The sequence below is a fragment of the Ceratotherium simum genome, chromosome 21, assembly GCF_057802395.1.
Source record: "Ceratotherium simum simum isolate JZ-2026a chromosome 21, ASM5780239v1, whole genome shotgun sequence".
NCBI classification, from domain to species: Eukaryota; Metazoa; Chordata; class Mammalia; order Perissodactyla; family Rhinocerotidae; genus Ceratotherium; species Ceratotherium simum.
Genome location: NC_141920.1, coordinates 22,965,491 through 22,979,540, shown reverse-complemented (window position 1 = coordinate 22,979,540; position 14,050 = coordinate 22,965,491). Strand labels below are relative to the sequence as shown.

General features: G+C 40.8%; 1 protein-coding gene across 12 annotated transcripts in view; it reads right to left on the bottom strand.

Moving 5' to 3' along the window:
- The window catches only part of MROH8 (maestro heat like repeat family member 8), a 54,782-nt gene that overhangs the window by 15,768 nt on the left and 24,964 nt on the right, over positions 1-14,050 (bottom strand). For all 12 annotated transcript variants that reach the window (XM_087445301.1, XM_087445295.1, XM_087445302.1 and 9 more), the window contains 5 exons: positions 12,774-12,909; positions 10,805-10,923; positions 9,297-9,440; positions 5,680-5,840; positions 1,947-2,082 (listed from right to left, as the gene is read on the bottom strand). In XM_087445301.1, the coding sequence (XP_087301427.1) occupies positions 1,947-2,082; positions 5,680-5,840; positions 9,297-9,440; positions 10,805-10,923; positions 12,774-12,909 (696 nt within the window). The remainder of the gene's footprint in view (positions 1-1,946; positions 2,083-5,679; positions 5,841-9,296; positions 9,441-10,804; positions 10,924-12,773; positions 12,910-14,050) is intronic.

Below are 14,050 nucleotides of genomic sequence, written 5' to 3'. Positions count from 1 at the left end.
GGTTTGGATCCCGGGCGCACACCGACGCACCACTTGTCCGGCCATGCTGGGGCGGCGTCCCACATACAGCAACTAGAAGGATGTGCAACTATGACATACAACTATCTACGGGGGCTCTGGGGAAAAAAAGGAGGAGGATTGGCAATAGATGTTAGCTCAGAGCCGGTCTTCCTCAGCAAAAAGAGGAGGATTAGCACGGATGTTAGCTCAGGGCTGATCTTCCTCACAAAACAAACAAAAAAACATATACAGGGAGGGCAAAAGGGGTAAAGGGAGACATATGTATGGTGACGGATAAAAACCAGACTATTGGTGGTGAACACGATGCAGTCTATACAGAAACTGAAATATAATAATGTATACCTGAAATTTACACAATGTTATAAGCCAATATGACCTCAATAAAATAATTAAAAAAAACAAAGAAACAAAAAATATACAAATGTTCAACCTCACCAATAACGAAATTATAATTAAAACATGTTGCTTTTTCACCTATCAGCTAGGCAAGAATGAGAACACTGGTAATGCTCAGTGGGGTGAAGGTGTGGGTAAACGGGCATCTCACACACAACTGGTAGAAGGGCAACATTCTAGAGGACCATCTGGGAACATTATAAAAAGTTTAAATAAGTCTACCCCTTGACCTAGAAATTCTCCTTCAACAGACTTTATCCTAAGAGAATAACTGGGTATGTATAACAAAATTTAGGTATGCATGATTAAGTTTGCTACAGCACTGTTTTAATGGCAAAACAAATTTGAAAATTGTCAAAATGTTCACTAATAGGAAACTTGATAGTAAAATAAATGGTTCTGTACCATGTAAGTATTACCCATTTTTAAAAAGGTAATTAAAAATAAATAAATTACTATACAGCCATGAAAAAGATAAGAGAGAACCCTGTATATTGATATGGAAAGTAGTTCATATATTGTCAAAAGAAAAAAAGCAGGTCATCAAACAATATATATAGTATGATCCTATTAATATATATATACAATTTATAGACTAACATGACTAAATAGATACCTTTATCTGCCCTAATTCCTAAAACTGAACTAAAATGACATTATAGGGATTTTTAAAAAGGCATAAACCCACAAGAACAGAGAGAATAGAAGAGGAGACAATAGCAGATTAGAAATGCCAAAATGATTTTGGAAGCTAAAAAAAAAGTATGATAATAACTTAGGCCAGGGGAAGCTGAACCATAAACTGGTAAGGAAGAAAATAAAGGAAAAAAGTATATGTTGATAGTGGGGGGCATGCTGTGCGTGCACATAGTGGGCAGGGAGTATATAGGAACTCTCTGTACTTTCTGCTCAATTTTGCTGTGAACCTAAAACTGCTCTAAAAAATAAAGTCTATTTAAAAGGAAAAAAGTGGGGAAAAAATATACCAAATACATATATAAAAACTTTACATATGTATAAGCACTTCTAGAAAGTTCATTTTCAGAGAGATAGTATAGCCATGAGCTAAGAATGGCTTTTAGATTTTTAAAGGATTGTATAAGAAAAAATCCAAAGAATATTTGATGAAAACTACATGTGGCCTGCAAAACCTAAAATACTTACCATCTCGTCATTTACAGAAAAAGTTTGCTGACCTCTGCTCAAGGAGGACCTTTGCTCTCTATTTTACACTTTTCTATATTATTTGACATTTTGTTTCATGAGGTTGTATTACTCTTAACTATGATGATACACATTTTTAAAGGATGAGGGAAGGAATGTTAAAACATACGAAACCACACTGATTCCTTCCCTCTCTCCAGCTCCCCCACGTCAATTCCTTGGTAGACACGCTATTGATTTATAAATGGATGACAGAAACAAACTTCGAGAGGAACCTAAAGGACCACTCTCCAGAGGGGGCGTTGGGTCAGTCATCCTAGGAGGGGAGCATGGCGGGCTGAAGTTGGAGGGGCTCAGTGGCTTACAGCAACAGCCACATAGGCCATCTTCTCCTGGGTGGGCACATTATGGCACTTCTGCAGCTTCCTCAGGAGCCTCCACAGAATCCAGGTTGTGCTGGGCAGCTCCACCTCCAGAGTTCTCCACAACTCAGCCAGATGCCTAGAAATCCCAGAGGAAGAGGGTTCAAGAGAATGGCTTATCACAGGCCTACCATGACCACAACCTTCCTAGAGTCTGTTTAGAATCCAGTCTATAAGAGGTTTTCCTATCTGCTCAGTTCTTCAGAGTATCAAAAGACTTACATCTGATTTCATAACAGTAATTCCCAAAGTTTTATAGACTCAAGTTCCCATTGCCTCAGCATGGACTACAAGACCATTCACAAACTGGTCCTAACCCAACCTTTTCAGCCTCACAACTTCCCTACCACATACTCTGTGCTCTAGCTACCCCAGACTATTCACTTTTACCAAACAATGGACTTTGAAAACCCTATACCTTTGCTTATGTCATTTCCTTAAATTGGAAGGCCCTTTCCAAAACTCCTCTCTACCCATCAAAATCCTTCAAAATCCAGCTCCAATGTCATCTCTTCTGTGAAGCCTTTGCTGCTCCTTCACCATGTCACTTGTGAGAGTTCCCATAACACTTTAAAAATGTCTTCTTTATAGAGGTTGTCTCAATCTTATACGTACTATTGTCAGTTCTCTGTATGTGTGTCTATCTGTTCCCTCTCAAGGCAGGGATTATGTCTGGCTTTTCTTTTATGAACTCTCAGGACCTAGCACAATGCCAGGCTCACAGAAGGCATTCAAAGACATATTTATTCAATCCAATCTATGGTCCTCAAATTTTGGCTAAGGTCAAGCCCTGAAACAAAGCTTTGATCCTCCTCAGAAGAGATCTCTTCTTAAAGAAAGACAGTATGTAATAACTTCTCTTCTACCACTGACTCAAAAGGTAGGGCCTGAGAGTTATACAAGTATTGTCGAGGAGCATTACAGGAGGAAGACTGTGAGTTGCTCATTCATTTAATCCATTCTCTTATTTTTAAATCTACCTAGGTATACTCGTGTGCTAGAGTCAGTGTTTTTAAACTGTCGTCTGCCAACTATCTGCATCAGAATCACTCTAAAAACTGAGAGGCTTAAAACTATTCCAACATTACATTCCCTATTCTGATGACTCTAATCTGTAAATAAAACAAGCAAAAAGATCCTAAAGGATTCCTAAAGAGAAAGCCAGAAAGGCAACGCGGGATGCTGAAAAGGCTCATTGCTGGGGAAACAGATTGTAGAACAGGAACATTCATTCCTGGGATGAAACTAAGAAATCCCTATATTTATCTAACGTTGGTTTTTTTCTCTGAATTTCTGAGGGAGTAAATGAAGTACTTTGAGAAGTTATTTATTGTGTAAGAAGTGTTTCAAAAATGGCTTTGGTCTGCCGTACATTTGTAAGTGCGCTGGGAATTCATCTGAATTAGGAAAATACACACATTGGCCTATTAGCCAATGGTTCACAAATTTTAGTGTGAAAAAATCATCTGGAGAGTTTGTTAAAATATGGAACAGGTTTCATTTCCAGTGATACTGATTCTGTAGATGTGACATGGTTTTTGTTTGCTCATCATCCCTTTGGGAATGAACATTCATCAAGCTGTTTCATACTTTCCTTGCATTTATTTTTGCTGTTCCTTCTCTCTAGAATGCCTTTTCCACTCCACCATCCCACCATCTACTTGGCTAATTGACACTAAAAACTCAGCTTGGGGCAGCCCTTCTTTCGGAAATTCCTCCCCAATCTTTCATCTAAGTTAAGCCTCCTCCTATGGGCTTCCACAGAACTCTCCTATTTTGCTTTGGAATCCTCTGGTATCGTCTATGTCTGCTACCAGACTGTGTGCTGCTTGAGTGCAGGGTCCACGTCCTGTCCGTCATTTCCCCAGTGCCTAACAGCATCTTGCACATAGTAGATGCCTCGAACAGATTCCTAAGAACAATCACCCCAGTCTGTATGTAAACCAACTAACGGATTTCAGGCAAATGACCAAAAATATAACCAGAACGAAGTTTCCTGACTAAGTCATTTCCATTTCTAATAGATTCCACAGTTCCCATCTGATCTAAAGCAGTAGTTCTCAAAGTCCTCCAAGAGCTAGAACAAATACAAACAATAAAATAATGCTGAAATTACTCTTAAAATAACTAGATATATTTAATATTTTGCACTAAATCATGTACGTTGTATAAGAATTTAGTGTAGATAAGTTGAAGCACGTAGTAAAGATTTAAAAACAATGTATTAGAGAAATATACAAAAGCAAGAATATTTTTTAAAAAATTGAAATTAACTCATATTTTTCTCTGGGTGGGTAGAAGTCCTCCTTTATTTGATTTAGTGGTAGACTAAGTTCAGCTTATAAAAAACATCAGCATTACACCAAGTCATTAGTGAGAACCATTCTTTGAAAGTGGTTTTCAAACAGTTTAAAGCTAAGAAATCTTTTCTTCAAATACAGTAATTACCCAGAATCACAATATATAAAGCAGGTAAAAAGAGGCACTGCTCTGGTTAAAGTGGGGTGAGGGCCTGGAACTCTCTCCTCATGACTCACTGTCTTCCCCATAAGGCATCTCCTGGAACTTCCAAGGTGCCTCCAACTCTGAAAACCACTAGCTAAAAAAAGCTTCTTATTTGTTCCTCTCGATGGTTCTATTCTCATTTATGTATATATTTATACTTTATTTTTTATTTGTTTATTTTTTGGTGAGGAAGACTGTTCCTGAGTTAACATCTGTGCCAATCTTCCTCTATGTTTTGTATGTGGGACACTGCCACAGCATGGCTTGATGAGCAGTGTGTAGGTCCACGCTCAGGATCCAAACCTGAGAACCCAGGGCTGCTGAATGAAGCAGAGTGTGCGAACTTAACCACTACGCCACCGGGCAGGCCCCTAAACTTTATTTTTTATGTACATATTTACTTATTTTTTGGCTAAATCTTTCTCAAGTGCATTGCAGACATCATGACATTCATCCCTAAATAACTTTAGTATTTATCTCCTAAAAATAAGGACATTCCTCTGTATAACCGTATTATCATTTCACACCTAAGAAAACTACATTAATTTAATAATTTAGTATAGAGTCTATACTTAAATTTTCTTTTTTTTTTTTTTTCTTTTTTTTATTTTTTCCCCCAAAGCCCCAGTAGATAGTTGTATGTCATAGATGCACATCCTTCTAGTTGCTGTACGTGGGATGCGGCCTCAGCATGGCTGGAGAAGTGGTGCGTCGGTGCGGGCACAGGATCCGAACCCGGGCCGCCAGCAGCGGAGCGCATGCACTTAACCGCTAAGCCACGGGGCCGGCCCCTTAAATTTTCTTAAAATTTTCTTTTATAGCTTTTGTTTTTCATCCAGGATCCAATCAGAGCCACATTTTGCATTTGGCTATGCCTCTTTAGTGTCTTTTTATCTAGAACAGTGCCCCCAGCACTATTCTTTCTTTAATGACATTAACCTTTTTGAAGAGTTCAGTCCAACTATTTTGTAAAATGTTCTTCATTCTGGATTTGTTGAATTGTTTCCTTATGTTTGTGCATTATATTCTGATTTATATTGGAAGCATCTGTCTATATCTTATCTCCTCTACAAGAATATCATTAGTTTTCTGAGGGCAGCCACGTTCCACAACACTCAGAACTGTGCCACACACCCCAATTTAATCCAGAGGCTGTACCAGATTCTGTTACCTGTCATACGGCACTGGATGACACAGAAGGTGGTTGATCACTGTATCTGTGTACTTGGGCCTGGAGATAAACAAACTGACGGTATTTATGATTTGTTGGCGGACTCTAGGCTGGCTGATAACGGATAGCCTGGCACAGATAACACCCATAATTTCTGGCACCTGAAGAGGGAAAGGACATCACTAAGACCTTAATCCTGTGCGACACTGATAGTTACTGAGGATACTGTGGCTATTTCTGAGAGGTCCTGTGGGTGACTTTTTTTTAGGGGAAGACTCGCCCTAAGCTAACATCTGTTGCCAATCTTCCTCCTTTTTTTCTTCTCCCCACCACCCCCCGCCCCGCCCCAAAGCCGCAGTACATAGTTGTGTATAATTGTAAGTTCCTCTGGTTCTTCTGTGTGAGCTGCCGCCACAGCATGGCTACTGACAGATGAGTGGTGTGGTTCTGCGCCCAGGAACTGAACCCAGGCTGCCAAAGCAGAGCGCGCTGAACTTTAACTGCTGGGCCTCAGGACTGGCTCATGGGGGTGACTTTTAAAACAGAATGTTTATAATTTTTTTTTTTTAATTTTTTGTGAGGAAGATCAGCCCTGAGCTAATATCCATGCTAATCCTCCTCTTTTTTTGCTGAGGAAGACCGGCTCTGAGCTAATATCTATTGTCAATCCTCCTCCTTTTTTTTCTCCCTAAAGCCCCAGTAGATAGTTGTATGTCATAGTTGCACATCCTTCTAGTTGCTGTATGTGGGACATGGCCTCAGCATGGCTGGATAAGTGGTGCGTCGGGGCGTGCCCGGGATCCCAACCCCGGCCGCCAGTAGTGGAGTGCGCGCACTTAACCGCTAAGCCACGGGGCCCAGAATGTTTATAATTTTTAAAAAGTTTATTATTTAAAACTACTACCCAGTGGCGTAGTGGTTAAGTTCACAGGCTCTGCTTCAGTGGCCCGGGGTTCACAGGTTCGGATCCTGGGTGCAGACCCACACACGACTTATCGAGCCATGCTGTGGCAGGTGTCCCGCATATAAAGTAGAGGAAGATGGGCATGGATGTTAGCCCAGGGCCAGTCTTCCTCAGCAAAAAGAGAAGGATTGGCAACAGATGTTAGCTCAGGGCTAATCTTCCTCACCAAAAAAAAAAAAAAAAAGGTTTATTATCAAAATGACTTAAAACATATCTGTATGTATGCATATGCATATAAAAAGATTTGGAAGAATGTATATACAAAGATGTTAATGTGTTTTTGAGTGATGGGATATTTATTTTTTTGCTTATATATTTTTTCTAATTTTTAATGATTATGTATTGATTTTATAATAGGACAAACTAATAAAAGTGTTACAAGGAAGCTGGGGTCTCTTCCACTCTGACTATGAGAATGGCAGAGGAGTCACCTGCCTTCCTCCCAGTGGTGTCTATCACGCTCAGGTAAAGGAAACAGGAGCCGTGGGGCTTTGGTCCATTTCTCTGCTTGGACTGCTCTTCCTGCTCATAAATTCACGGCTTCAGGTCTCTGCGGAAACGTCAGCTTCTCGGAGAGGCAGTCCTCAACAACCTTACATTAAATGGCTGTCATTATCACCAATTCCAGAAATTGGTTTAAGGATGGGCAAGTGATGCGATTCTGGCCAGTGACACATGAGGGAAAATCTACTGGAGGCTTTTGGGAAAGATTTTCCTCTCTGATTAAAGGGACAAAAGGAAGGCAACATCTCTCTTCTTTGCTGGATAGTCTCATCTTACCTGCTCATAAAGTCTGAAACTGCAGCGACTATCTTATGACTATATGAACAGGCAAAGTGGAAAGCTGGAAAAGCCCCTGGCTCTTTGACAACACTGTTTAGTCCGTGAACCAATCTAGAAGATCTACTCTACTTCTAGACTTCTTACTATATGAAATAGTAAACCCTTTGTTTAAGCTTCTCACAGCTGAAAGCACCCAACCGGTACAAGTGCCAATCTCATCATGCTCTCATCATACTGCTCTTTTTGCATCCTTGCTATTTTAATAGGTTAAAAAAATGGGTGTTCATCTTTTTTTTAATTTATTTTTTATTTTTTGTGAGGACGATCAGCCCTGAGCTAACATCCATGCTAATCCTCCTCTTTTTACTGAGGAAGACTTGCTCTGAGCCAACATCTATTGCCAATCCTCCTCCTTTTTTTCACCAAAGCCCCAGTAGATAGTTGTATGTCGTAGTTGCACATCCTTCTAGCTGCTGTATGTGGGACGCGGCCTCAGCATGGCCAGAGAAGCGGTGCGTCGGTGCGCGCCGGGGATCCGAACCCCAGCCGCCAGTAGCGGAGCGTGCACTTAACCGCTAAGCCACGGGGCCGGCTCCTGGGTGTTCATCATTTTAAAATTACTTTTTATTTTTATCAAAGTGCCACATGCACACAATTTAAAAAGTCCAGTGGTATTGATGCCGGCCCTGATATCAGTTCCCCTATACTAAACCCAGCATATATGGGGTTAAAACCAAAAGCACTCATCCTCTTCACCTGTTTCTCTAAGTGACATTCACACAGCGATATTGGTTGTTTTACAAATTGTTAAAAGCCCAGATGGCCTCAAGCTGGGCTCACGCTGATGTTTTGGCTAATTACCAGTTCTTAAGGTTTGTTACAGGGAAACTGATATCAAGAAGCTAAAGCTTCTCAGACCTCAACTCCTCGGCTTCTTGGCGCCAGAATCCACCATCCACCACAGAGACGGGGGAGACGGTTGAAGGACACCCACCTGTGATTCCCTTATCTCGCCATCCTCCTCCCTGTCAGCAGCCTCACAAGGCCAAACACAGGCTGGTGGAAAGTGCTGATCAGCAAGGCCACAGGCTCCCCCTCCCTACCAGCAGCCACATTCCTCACAACCTTTAAAACCCCTTGCCTCCCATCTTTCCGAGAGACGGGACAAATGTGAGAGCTCTTGTCTCCTGGCTGATGTCACCCGAAATAAAAACTCTTTCCTTGCCAGAAGCCTGGCATTCTAGTTTTATTTGGCCCCTCTTGTGTGGCAGGTAAAGAACCTGGGTATGTATCCGGTAACGGTATTTCAAGGCTCTCTCCTGCCTATTCCCTAGGTCTGCTCTCCAGAGACTATTGCTTTCATTCCTTTTATCTCTTCCAGTATGTCCTTCCATATCTCTAGATGATCTAATCATATTGTGTTTTCTCGATGTATCAATTTTAAATAAATTTAAACAAATTCTCTTGATTTTAAGCTTACTAAGTCAGCTTCCTTATAGGATCACTGATAGCTTGACTTTTTAAAATTTGACGCCTTTAATTAAGCTAGATGAGAGTCTAAATTGAAGTTACTGTTCTTATATGTGTTAATTATATCTTCCCAGAAAAACTATACTCTTCTGGAAAATATGGGCACAACTTAGATTTTTAAAAATCTCCCTCCCTAGTTGCATACACGGTGGTTATTATACGCTTGTTAACTGGATGAATGTTCAACATTGACTACTGGACTAAGGCTTTGATCCTGGCTGGTCCCCATTGGTAGTTGTTCTCAGCTGAATAGGAGCAGCAGAGGAGACCTCAGCAGCTGCAGGAGGGGAGAGGTCTTGCCATTATTTCAAACCTGGGAAATGGCCACTGAGCTTTTTACCTTCTCAAATCTGGACTCTGCATTTTCCACCAATGTTATCAGCAATTCTCCTGCTGATTGCTGTGTGTACGGATTTTTCAGGCCATCCAATGTAGTCATTACAAACTGGCAGAGCTCATCTGAATTGAGAAAAACTTCAAAGACCTGAAATGATTTAGGGAAAATGAACTTCCAAGATATATGGTATAATAGAAAAAGCCCTGAAATAGATTCTATGTTAATAATCAGAGAAGTGTACAAAGATGTACAAGGCTGTTCACTTCAGTCTTGTTTACAAGAGTGAAAAACTGGAGCAACCCAATCGTCCACTGATAGAGTCTATGCATGGCTTTTTATAGCTCTGACTTTTAGAAAGAAGCTTTATTACTGAGATCCTCAGAAAGAGTCACACTTTCATAGGATTAGGACTAAAGGAAAGGCTCTAATGCTATAGAGCTGACAGGGTCCCAGGAATAGCTAAAATATCTTGTCTGGAGACAATATATTAAAAGAATGTGTCGGGGCCGGCCCGGTGGCGCAAGCGGTTACGTGTGCGTGCTCCGCTGCGGCAGCCCAGGGTTCGCCGGTTTGGATCCCAGGCGTGCACCGATGCACTACTTGTCAAGCCATGCTGTGGCGGCGTCCCATATAAAGTGGAGGAAGATGGGCACGGATGTTAGCCCAGGGCCAGTCTTCCTCAGCAAAGAGGAGGATTGGCAGATGTTAGCTCAGGGCCGATCTTCCTCACACACACAAAAAAGAATGTGTCATTCTGCTTCTCGTTGCACTTGGCAGTGTATCAAGTCCTTCACAAGATTATAATAGGTATAATCTACTGGGCACTTACTATGTGACAGGCACTAAGCAAGGCATTTTCCATACAATATCTCATTTAACCCTTACAACAACTGAGTTATCCCAATTTTTACAGATCCCCATTATATGGATGAGGAAACTGATGCACAGAGAATTTTAAATTACCTGATACCTTTGACTCTACATGAGTAAGATGTGTAGGTTTTCTTTTTTTCCGTATCTCCTAACATAGTGCCTGGTGCCCAGCAGATGCTTAAATATTTGTTGAATAATGAATAAATATACTAATTAAAAAGTGTATGGCTTATTGGACCAACTACAGTTTTTTGCAGCTCCTTTTTGTGACAAGTGTTTACATTTGCAAGAGGCTGGCTAGGGTTTGGAGAGCCATCAATGGAAGCAGAGTTTGTCTGAAGAGATATCCAAACAGTGACATTGGCCCCATTGATAGTTTGATCTAAACAACTAAACTAATAGGGCAAGGTATATGAGTCATGACCATGGTGCCTCATCTCCAAATTATGGAATGTTTGGAAAGCAAATTCTCTGGGCAATTTTGTATGTTTAGTTTTACATGAAATTACCAGAACTTTTCCCAAAGTGGTTTTACCATTTTACATTCCCATGAACAAATGTATGAGATTTCCGGTTGCTTCCCATCCTCTTCAACATTTAATATTGTCTGTCTTTATAATGTTAGCCATTCTCATTACCTGAGCAATTTTGAAGGGACAACTGTAGAACTGTTTAATACTGTAGAGTTCTAGGAGTTCTCGACATTTTTTCATTGCTCTTTTCAAGCTTTGGTGATTTTTCTTGTCATGAGTGATATCTGAGAAAAAAATATGAAATATTAATACTTTCTAGCTTATTTCTTTTTTATTTTTTTAGGAGGAATATCAGCCCTGAGCTAACATCCATGCCAATCTTCCTCTTTTTGCTGAGGAAGACCGGCCCTGAGCTAACATCTATTGCCAATCCTCCTCCTTTTTTTTTTTTTTCCCTTTTTCTCCCCAAAGCCCCAGTAGATAGTTGTATGTCACAGTTGCACATCCTTCTAGTGCTGTACGTGGGACGCCGCCTCAGCATGGCCAGACAAGCGGTGCATCGCTGCGTGCCCGGGATCTGAACCCAGGCCGCCAGCAGTGGAGCGTGCTCACTTAACCGCTAAGCCACGGGGCCAGCCCCTAGCTTATTTCTTTCTTCTTGATTTTGCAAGTCTGGTTGATCTTCAGGTTGAAGATCTCACTCTTCTTGTCTTTTTCAAACTTGAATAAAAATGACTGGGGAAGGAGTGTGTGTTAATCTGAAGGCTGATTTGTTTCCCCTCTTTTGTTGAGCAATATATAAAAAGGGCTGAAAGAAAAAGAAAAGAGTTTTTTCTAAGATCAGAGCTTTTGAGTGATTTGGGAGTACAACCAAGGCAAGCTAAACCGTTCCCTCATTGGTGAGGACTTTTGAGGGATCTTCCTACGAAGCACCGGTCCCCACAAAAAACTGCACAATTCTGCACCGTGTCTGATAATTCTGATATCAGAACTCTTTGTGTGTCTAGTTTTGCTGCTGATCGAATCTGCCAACACTCCCTCACAGTGCCTTAGTTTTCTCACGTTTTATTGTGACTCATGGTGGCTGGAAATTTATCTATGGGAAGTCTTTGAGCCCTTGGTTGAGGATACTATCTCTCCAACTAGAAAATAAGCTCTTTGGGGAAAGGACTTTGTATGTCTTGTTCACCAGTGCATCCCTAGAATAATGAGTGCTTCATAAACATTTGTTGAATAAATAATCAGTTGTATTTCCTTGGCTATATGTCTTGGTGGACATTGCTCATACTCAGAGCTGCCTAGAGATGAGACTGCTGCTTTGGAAAGCATACAGCTTCCTCATCCTTGGGATGAGCAAGCCCAGGCAGGGCAACTACTTGGTGGGGATAGAGTAGACTGAGTCTCAAACATTGGGGGCATGCTGAGTTAGATATCTTCTGAAGTCTCTTCTGACTGGGGGGATCAATGATTCATTCCTCGACCAAAGGGCCCCCATTCTATTTTTCAGACTCCTCAAGCTCACACCTCCTGAAGGTCCTTGCTCATGCTGTTTCCTCTGCCTAATATGCGTTTCTTACCTCTTCACCTGACTAATGTTCTTTATTTTTCAGGTTATCTTAAGAGAGGCCTTTTCTGAACCCCACAACTAGATCTGATTCTTACTCATGGCCTCTGTAATTCCCCTTCATAGCAGTTATCTTAGTTTATAACAGAGTTATTTGTTGATTCTTTGATTGTCTGACTCCCCCATTAGACTATATGCTGATTACTGTTAGATCCTGAGTAAGTACTCAGTAAACATTTATGGGATAAATACATAAATCAAGGCCCAAATGATGGCAAGAACTTCTTCCACTTCTCACCAAAGTAATCACTCCAGTTTGTCCACGTGTTTAGCTACGCCAATCCCATGGCCATGCAGATGGCTGATACTGATGGGTCTGATCCACTGTTACGATTCTAATTATTAAGTCAGTGTAGCTTCATCTCTGCCTATGGACTATGTACCCTTCTATTTATGAACTCCTGTCAAAAGTCTTTTTAGAACGTGGGCAGTGAGGGCACAACGAGGACTGGTGCTTGCGTTGTGCTAGAGGATTTATTCAGGGCCTTGCTGCATTCAGCAGTGCCTTACACTTCAGCCTCAGGGTGATATGCAGCAGGTAGTGCATGCCCTCTGCAGCCTCCTTGGCCACCTCCTTCAGGGGGTCCCCACACAGTAGCGCCATCAGAGCCACTAGGTGTCCAAGTCTCTGGAATTGCAGTGGAAGCTAGTTAGGAAGAAAAAGAAAATGCAATTAGAATACAGGTGCATTTAGTGCCTGAGATTTAGGTTCTTGAGAAGTAGTTCCACTTCCACCTCCTACTCAAGAGAAGCGCAAGGGTCACATTCAGCCCTTGGATCTCTTTAAGATTAACATTTAACACGTGTAGATACAATATATCCAGCAGATGGTATTAAATAGGGCAAATTCTAACCTAAGTAAGCAAGCTGATAAAAGAAAAAGCTTTGTATATAAAGATGTTCATTCTAGCACTGTTTTTAAAGACCACATATAGGAAATAATTTCCCAATAGTAAAGAGAACTATGGTACAGCCACTCTATGAATATAACCTTTAGGGATCAAGTATCCTAGGAATTTATAAGGTAGGAAAATGTGCTAGTCTGCTAAGTGAAAAAGTTGGATGCAAAGCTGAGGTATACCATTTAATACTATTTAAAATTTTTATTTTTTGATATCTTACCTTATTAAGGAAAAAAAAGTAAGGTAGCTGGCAAAAACCACACCAGAAAAAGAAATATAATTTAAAATAAATAGTGAAGAAAGTGGGACAAATTAGAAAATGAAGGTAGAAAAGATAAATGAAGTTAAGAATTTGGTTAGCATGCAGAATGCATAACCATCATTTGCTTGAAGTAGGCCATGGAGCCGGGCTCTGAACTTTCTCAGGGCTAATGCAGAGGTACACACAATGCCCCGTATAATATGATTCACATGGCCCATAAGATAAGAAGCAAATAGCCATGCAGAAGGAGGACAACTGTTCCTAGGACTGAGGCAGAAAGAAATTTCTTCTATGGCTCTTCATAAAAATACACTGAGATACGCAAACAACAGCCTCTACAACCTATTTACAGTAAACACAGCAATACATACACAAAGCTGTATAACATCTTTCATTTGCTGATATAACCTTCATTCATTCATTCAGTCAACAAACACTGAGTGTCGATTATGAGCCAGGAACTGGCTATGACTATGATACTTATGGGTAAGGCACTATGACTGGCACTGGGGATATAAGCAGTGAACAAAAGATAACTTCCTTCCTCATGGAGGTGATATTCTAGTTGGAGGAATGTAAAATAACAAACATAGAAGTAAAACTTATTATGTATCAAATGGTGA